Source organism: Aureococcus anophagefferens, assembly GCF_000186865.1.
Source record: "Aureococcus anophagefferens unplaced genomic scaffold AURANscaffold_1, whole genome shotgun sequence".
NCBI lineage: Eukaryota > Pelagophyceae > Pelagomonadales > Pelagomonadaceae > Aureococcus > Aureococcus anophagefferens.
The window spans coordinates 2,643,383-2,650,823 of record NW_008705561.1 but is presented as its reverse complement, the minus strand read 5'-3'; the positions used below and the strand labels follow the sequence as shown (position 1 = coordinate 2,650,823).

The following is a 7,441-nucleotide window of genomic DNA, read 5'->3' as shown; positions in this document are numbered from 1 at the left end:
CCGGAAGATGAGGTAGCGATCGACGACCTCGATCTCGAAGCCCGCGTCGACGTCTTCCACGAGGTTGCTCATGGACAGGCGGTTGAGCACGACGAGGCGGTAGCGCGGCTGCGACCGCCGCTTCGCGATGAAGAGCGGGCCCTCGACGTCGCCGCGCTCCCACTCCTCGCTCGCGAAGTTGTAGAGCGTCGCGTGCGTCGCCGACGCGAGGATCTCCGTGATCTCCGGGTCCACGCGCTTGAGCGAGCTCAGGGACTGCTGCTGGCTCGCCCCGCCGGCCGTGAGGCCCGCGCTCGGGAGGTTCTTGGCGCCCTTGCGCGGCGCCATGGTCTCGGCTGCGTGCTCGCGAGCTGCCTCGGCGGAGTTGCGGCGAGCTCGAGGTCCGCGTTGAAGGCACCCACTCGGCTTCTGAAGCTCGGCAAGCGCGCTTCTCATCGGCCTCTTCCCGTGTCTCAAGGCCCCCTTCACGCCCCCGAGCCCCCGCCCCGCGCGTCGAGTTCAGCCTGAAAATCATGCGCTCGACGCCCCTGACGCTGTCCATCGTGCTCCTGGCCCGGCTGGGGTCGTGCCTCGGCAAGCTCGTCGAGGTCGGGGACGTATGGTGGTACACCGACGAGGTTTTCGACCCCGACGCGCCGCTGGTCGCCGCGGCCCGGGAGGGACTTCACGACGAGGCGCAGCGTCTCATCGACGAGGGCGTGGACCCCGACCAGCGCGCGGACGCTCGGAGCGCCACGCCGCTTCTGGCCAGCGTGTCCAGGGGCGACATACGGATGATCCATCTGCTCCTCGACGGCGGCGCGGACATCGAGAAGGTTGGTCGAATCGCCGGCCAGTCTGGGATCCCGCCGCTCGAGTACGCCTGCATGTGCAGGGGCTGGGGCCGGGTCGACGTCATGGTGGAGCTGCTGATCCGCGGCGCGAACATCGACAACACTCAGATTTGCACGTACCACTACAACTTTATTATTCCGGAGATTAGCGAGGTGGCACAGGAATGGAAAGCGCAAGGCCGAGCCATCGAAGCCGAGCCTGATGCCTTCGTCAAACAGCTCAAAGAAGCGATTTTCAATGACTGGCGCAAACGAGACCCCTGGTGCGATGAAATTTCACCCGATCGGACGGCTGGCCTAGTTTCTGAGCCGTGCATCTACGGACCTTCCAACCGCCCAGCGCCGGAGTTTTGGTAGTCATCTTACCCCACCCTCCCCCAAAAAAGAAAAATAATTACCCCTCGTCCATGGGCGCGTCGACGGTGCACCGCAGCGCCGCCTTGCAGCGGAGGACCTCCGCGGCGTCCGGGTCGTCGTCGTCGGCGGCGGCCTCTAGCAGCCGCCGCCGCGAGTCGCTCCGGCGCCGCGCGATGTCCTCCGCGGCGACGCACTCCGCGCGGACGTCGTCGTCGCCCGGCGCGAGCGCGGCGGCCCGCCGGAAGCTGTCCAGCGCGTCGTCGGGTTCGCCGTAGTTGAGCAGCGCGCGCGCGCGCGCGAGGTGGGCGTCGGCCCAGGTCGGCCTGAGCGCGATGGCGCTGTCGGCCGCCGCCGCGGCGTCGTAGCAGCGGTCCATGGCCAGGAGGGCCTGCGCGCGGAGTTCGTGGAGCTCCGGCGACCGCGGCTCGAGCGACAGCGCCGCGTCGAACTGGGCCAGGGCCGCGCCGAAGCGGCCGGACTCGGCGAGCAGGTTGCCCGCGCCGCGGCACTCGGCCGCCGTGCGCGGCGCCGGCGCGGGGCTCGGCGCCGCCGCCGGCTCGTCGTCGTCGTCGGCGCCGGCGAAGCCCTTGGCCGTCGGTCGCGGCCGCGGCCGCTTGGACCGCTTCATCGTGAATTGCATGGTCGGTTCGCGGCGCGGCGCCGCGGCCGTCGACGAACGCTGCGCGGCAAGGCGCGCGACGCGGCCGACGACGACCGCTGCGGGCAAGAGGTTTGGCCTCGAGTGGTAAAACCAGTCGCTTCAATCGAGTCGCTTGCAGCTTTTCATGAACATGTATCCGCTCTCCGGGGCTGTCGCTGCTGGACGTCCAGCGCCTCCAGTGATCCAGCCCGAGGTGTGGGGCCCGGCGGCCTGCCCCCCCGGGTCTGGGCGCGGGACGCAGCCATGAGCGAGAAGAAGTCTGCGAAGCTGAAACGGCAGTCGAGCAAGCGCAAGGACGGCCTCGGCGACAACGTCGACGACGACGACGACGACAACAACGACGACGACGGGACGAAGCCGCTGCGCATCGGCGACTTCATCACGCTGCGGAACATCCCGACGGGCAAGGCGACGAAGCGGGGCTTCCTCGGCGCCGAGGGCGTGCTCGACGACAACTGCGTCGTCGCCGAGCAGCCCATGCGCTTCGACGAGTGCGTTTTTCAAATATGCATCCAGAACCAGTACAGCGCGCTGCGCGAGTACGAGGAGAACATCCACTACCTCGAGGAGCTCCACCAGATCGAGGACTCGGAGATCAACGACGGCGACGAGCTGTCCATCTACGGGTCCGAGGACGAGAACGGCGAGGAGAGCGACGCCGCGAAGCTCGGCAAGCTCGTCGACTCGCTCGAACGGTCCATGAAGAACGAGAAGGCGCTCAACGAGCAGTACATGAAGTCGAGCGTCGGCAACACGATCCAGTACGGGTCCGTCATCCAGCTGCTCCACGTGAAGTCGCAGAAATATCTCACGGTGGAGCCGAACCAGGTCGCGGAGCAGGAGCGCGAGAACCTGCGGGTGCACCTCTCGGAGTTCGGCAGCTCGCTGTCCTGGTTCACGGTCATGCCCTGCTACAAGATCGACCGCGAGGGCGACGACTTCAACTCGGGATCTTCGCTCCTGCTGCGGGTCACGGAGCGCACGTCGGAGCAGATCCACTGCTGCGAGCTGCCGACGCGGCTCTCGTCGCCCGAGAACCCGACGCGCGAGGTCAACTGCTCGCTGGAGACGACGGGCTGGAAGGCCGTGATCTACAGCGAGTCGCACGACGAGGACGCGCGCCTCTTCTGCGGCGACATCATCCGCGTCGTGGACCCGGAGATGAACGCGCAGGTCCGCTTGGTCTCCGCGGGCGCGCACGGCACGCGGAGCGACTGCGTGCTGACGCCCCTCGCCGACGCCGTGGAAGAAGAGGAGCACATCGACTCGTCGGCGCTCTGGGTCGTCGAGGGCTTCTTCCGGCCCGCGGTCGGCGGCGCGGTGACCTACGGCGAGACGCGGTCCTTCCGGCTCCGCCACCTCAACAGCGGCAAGTACCTCGCGGTGCGCGCGGAGGACCTGTGGCAGAAGGGCGCGCGCCTCGCCGCGGCCATGTCCAAGTTCGGGGCGGGGCAGCCGAGCAGCGGCGAGGGCGGGCCGGACTACAAATACTGCGCGATCTCGGGCGGCCTCACGCCGCTGTGCTCGCTGACGCTCCAGGCGCCGAACCTGGGCTACAAGAAGAGCAGCGCGGGGCCCCAGACCGTGGCGACGGTGACGGACGGCGCGCCCGTGCAGATCCAGTGCCAGGGCCGCTGGATGATCGTCGGCCCCGCGGCGACGCTCGGCAGCAGCGACGTCGCGTGTCTGGGATCCGCGAACCGCGGCGGCGCGGTGTCGCTCCTCTTCGAGCGCTTCGTGCAGACCGACGCCAAGTCGGACATCCTCGTGGGCGTCGCGGCCTACCCGCGCCTCATGGCCTTCCTCGCCTGCCTCGACGACGCGGACGCGCCGGACTTTGCGGCGAAGCTCCACATCGCGGAGCCCGCGTTCATGGACACCGCGCGCCGCCGCGCGGGACGCCGACTTCAATGGGTTCTCGTTCGACGGTTTCGACACGATCACGTCTCCTGTGCTTCGAGAACTCGCCGAGAGCACTCGACTCGTCCAACGATCAGCCGAATCGACGTCGATGCGACCGAGCTCAGAGAATGTTGATGTTTGACGCGCGCGCAGGTGGACCAGCTCGCGGACTTTCTGTTGCAGAAGCCTTTGAGCGAGGACCCCTGCTACGACGAGCTCGTGCCCTCGGAGCTCCGGGACCTGCCGAAGAACCGGCAGACGCTGCTCTGCGAGCAGGGCGTGCTCGACGTGCTCATCGACGTATTGAAGCGCATCGACGTCCTCGTGGAGCAGGCGGCGCTGAAAAAGCACGGGAGGAACGTGAGCGCCGTCGCCCGCAAGACGACGCACCAGCTCCAGCAGCAGGGCTCCGGGGGCCTCGCCGGGAAGCCCCGCGAGCGCCGGCGGTCGTCCGCGAACGTCCACGGGAAACGACGGAAGAGCAGCGTCGTCACGCACCACGGCCGCACGGCCCTCGAGGAGATGGAGCGGCTCCAGAACGGCGTCGGCACGCGCGTCTTCTGGATTTTATTATTAGCGACGCGCGAGAACCCGCCGATCCAGATGGCCGTCGCGGACCACATGCAGGTCTTCCTGAGCTACGTGCCCTCGGAGCCCATCGCGATCGCGTGCCTCGTCCACATGCTCAACACGAACCTGAGTTTGCAGGAGACCAAGGTCTCCGAGGAGGAGACGGGCTTCATCGTGAAGATGGTCCAGGAGAGTCGCATGCAGTCGCTCTACCTCGACCTCCTGATGGCGCTGTGCTCGTGCGCGGGGCGGGGCGTCGACTGCAACCAGTGCCGCGTCGCCGAGCTCTGGCTCCAGGACGCGACGGACCTCCACGTGGCCCTCCAGGCCGAGGGCGAGTCGGCGTACCGCGCGACGTGGACGCTCGAGTCGGGCACGGGCTTCGGCATGCCGCCGCCGGAGCTGCTCGCGAGCGTCCGCGGGTCCGAGCTGCTGAGCCGCCCGCTGCCGGCGCTCTACCTCACCTGGGACACGGTCCACGACGACCTAAGGCCCCAGGCCGTCTGCGGCGCCAACAAGATCGCCGTCGGCGACATCTTCGCGCCGGGCCTGCCCGACGAGAAGAAGGCGACGATCGCGTCGTACTTCATGTCGCAGCTCTACCTCGCGGCGGAGCTGTGCCTCGACCGCAACTACCTGTCCATCGGCATCGTCAAAGAGCAGCTGCCCTTCCCGACGTGCATCGCCATCGTCATGGACCCGACGCTGCCCAACGACCTCAAGGCGTCCATGATCCGCGTCATCTCGACGGTCTACGTCGACACGGACCCGGCCGTCAAGTCCGTCTGCCCCCACCTCGCCCACACGTGGTCCACGCTCAGCGACGCGGCGGGGTCGCGGCCGAAGATGCCGGACAAGCAGCGCATCGCCTACCTGCTCCTGCAGGACTTTCTCGACCAGTACCTCTACGCGGGCGAGGACAACCAGTGGGACGGCCTCCGGCAGCGCACGATGGAGCTGCTCCTCAAGCTCGTCCAGTTCTCCTTCTACTCGACGGCGTCGGAGATGTCGCGCCTCGTGCAGCCCCTCGTGAGCGACCTGAGCCGCGTGCAGAACGACGCGGAGAGCGCGAAGAAGAACAAGGCGGGCGAGGACAACAAGGCGCTCGAGTCGCAGATCACGGGCCGCATCAAGGACGCGGCGAAGAAGGAGCGCACGGCGGCGCGGCGCGGCGCCAACGAGGGGCGGAGCCCGCTGTTGCAGAAGAAGGCGTCCAAGTACAAGCTCGGCCAGGTCGCGCCCGACGGCGAAGAAGAAGGGGGTTTAGACGACTCGGGCCACGGGTCGGAGCACGGGCGGCCGCGGTCGCGCTCGTCCGAGCGCCCGGGCTCGCCCACGAAGCAGCGGCCGCCGCGGGCCTGGTGCACGTGCTTCCGCGGCGCCTATCGACCGAACTCGTGGCAGTTCCGGACGTACAAGCGGATGAACACGATCGCGGCCGTGCTCACGGTGCTCGCCATCGTCGTCGTCATGCTCGTCTTCTTCTTCATGGACGTCGAGGACATCCCCGTGCAGGCCTGGTACTCGCAGGACGCGCGGAACAGCGCGCGCGACGACGACGGGGACCCCGTCGTGACGCCCGTCGCCGTCGCGTCGACGCTCTGCACCGTGAGCCTGATCGTCGAGGTCGTCCTGCGCTGGTACTGCCACCTCTACACCTACGAGGGCCGGTCCTTCATCTACTTCCTCTGCGAGAAGGACAACTTCCCCTTCAACATCATCGACAGCCTGCTCGCGCTCATGGACGTGCTGACGCTCGCGATCAACTTCCAGGGCATCCCGGCGCTCAAGTCGGCCAAGGCCGTGCGCATGATCAAGCTCGTGCGCGTCGCCCGAGCGGCCAAGGCCATCTCGAAGCTCACGGAGGTCGTCGACGACGAGGAACTGCCGTTCTGGGAGTCGCCGCTCCGCTACCGGTTCACGCCGCAGCAGCAGATCCAGACGATGCTGGAGATCGTCACGGTCCTGGGCGAGGTGTCGCTCGTGCACCGCGAGGACAACCTCATCGCGCTGCTCGCGGCCTTCAAGACGTCCTACGTCGCCGACGCGGTCGACGCGGTCGCTTTATACCAGGACGTCATCGCGGCCGCGCCGCAGCTCGCGACGTTCGCCGCGCCCGTGCTCGCGCAGCTCGGCGGGCCCGAGCGCGAGCACGTGGACCCGGGTCTCAAATTTGACGAGATCATGCTGGATCTGTGCCTCTACGAGCACCAGAGCCTCGTCCAGTCGGCGCTGAACCTGCTGATGGTCCAGCACAGCGTCCGCGAGGCTTTACTCCGGGACCTCCACGCGACGCAGCTGCTGAGCCAGCCCGAGGAGGAGCGCCAGGGGTTGCGACTGCGGGGCATTTTGGCCGAGCTCCAGTCCAACGCGGAGCGCCACGAGCTCTGGGGCGACATCGAGGACGACGCGGAGAAGAAGACGAACGACCGCGTGAAGACGGTGCTGCGGGAATTGGCGGCCGTCTGCATGCGGAAGCGGTCGAAGCCGGGCGCGCGCTGCGCCTACGAGCCCGTGCCCATGATCCAGAGCCTGCTCTACAACCTGGGCGCCCTCGACGTGGCCATGGCCGTCATCGGCCTCGAGGCGTCGATGACCGAGGGCATGGACAGCGTCGTCCGCGAGAACACGCGCGACATCATCCGCCTCTGCATGGTCTTCCTCCAGTGGTTCGTCCGCGGCCACAAGGTGAACCAGCTCGCCGCCTACGAGCACCTCGACGTCTTCGTCGACTGCTTCGAGCACGACATTCTGGCGCCGAACGTCATCGCGGAGGTCGTCCGCGGCAACGCGGAGCTGACGAAGAACTTCCCCGTGCGCATCGTCACGGAGTGCGCGAATCGCCTCATCACGGGCGGCCGCAACCACGACTACCTCGTGCTCCTGGAGTCGCTGCTCTTCCTGGAGGAGGGCGAGGTCGAGAACAACGTCGAGCTCCAGTTCGCGGTGCTGCGGGAGCTGTCGCGGCCGCCGGCGAACGAGCCCGTCATGTGGCTCTGCCAGGACCCGCGGTCGACGGACTACGAGGAGCGCGTCGAGCTCATGGAGGAGGGCGCTAGACTGCTGGAGGACGCGGCGCGCACGCGCCTGCCGCCGCCGCACATGACGCCGAACATGG

The 7,441-nt window shown here is 67.9% G+C and overlaps 1 protein-coding gene across 1 annotated transcript; it reads right to left on the bottom strand.

Annotated features, from left to right (window-relative positions):
- Window positions 1-243, bottom strand: AURANDRAFT_17384 (hypothetical protein; the record flags this gene model as incomplete). The annotated part of the gene is made up of 1 exon (XM_009034178.1): window positions 1-243. A coding segment is annotated over one exon (243 nt), but the record flags the coding sequence as incomplete, so codon positions are not given.
- Between the last annotated feature and the right edge of the window lie 7,198 nt (window positions 244-7,441).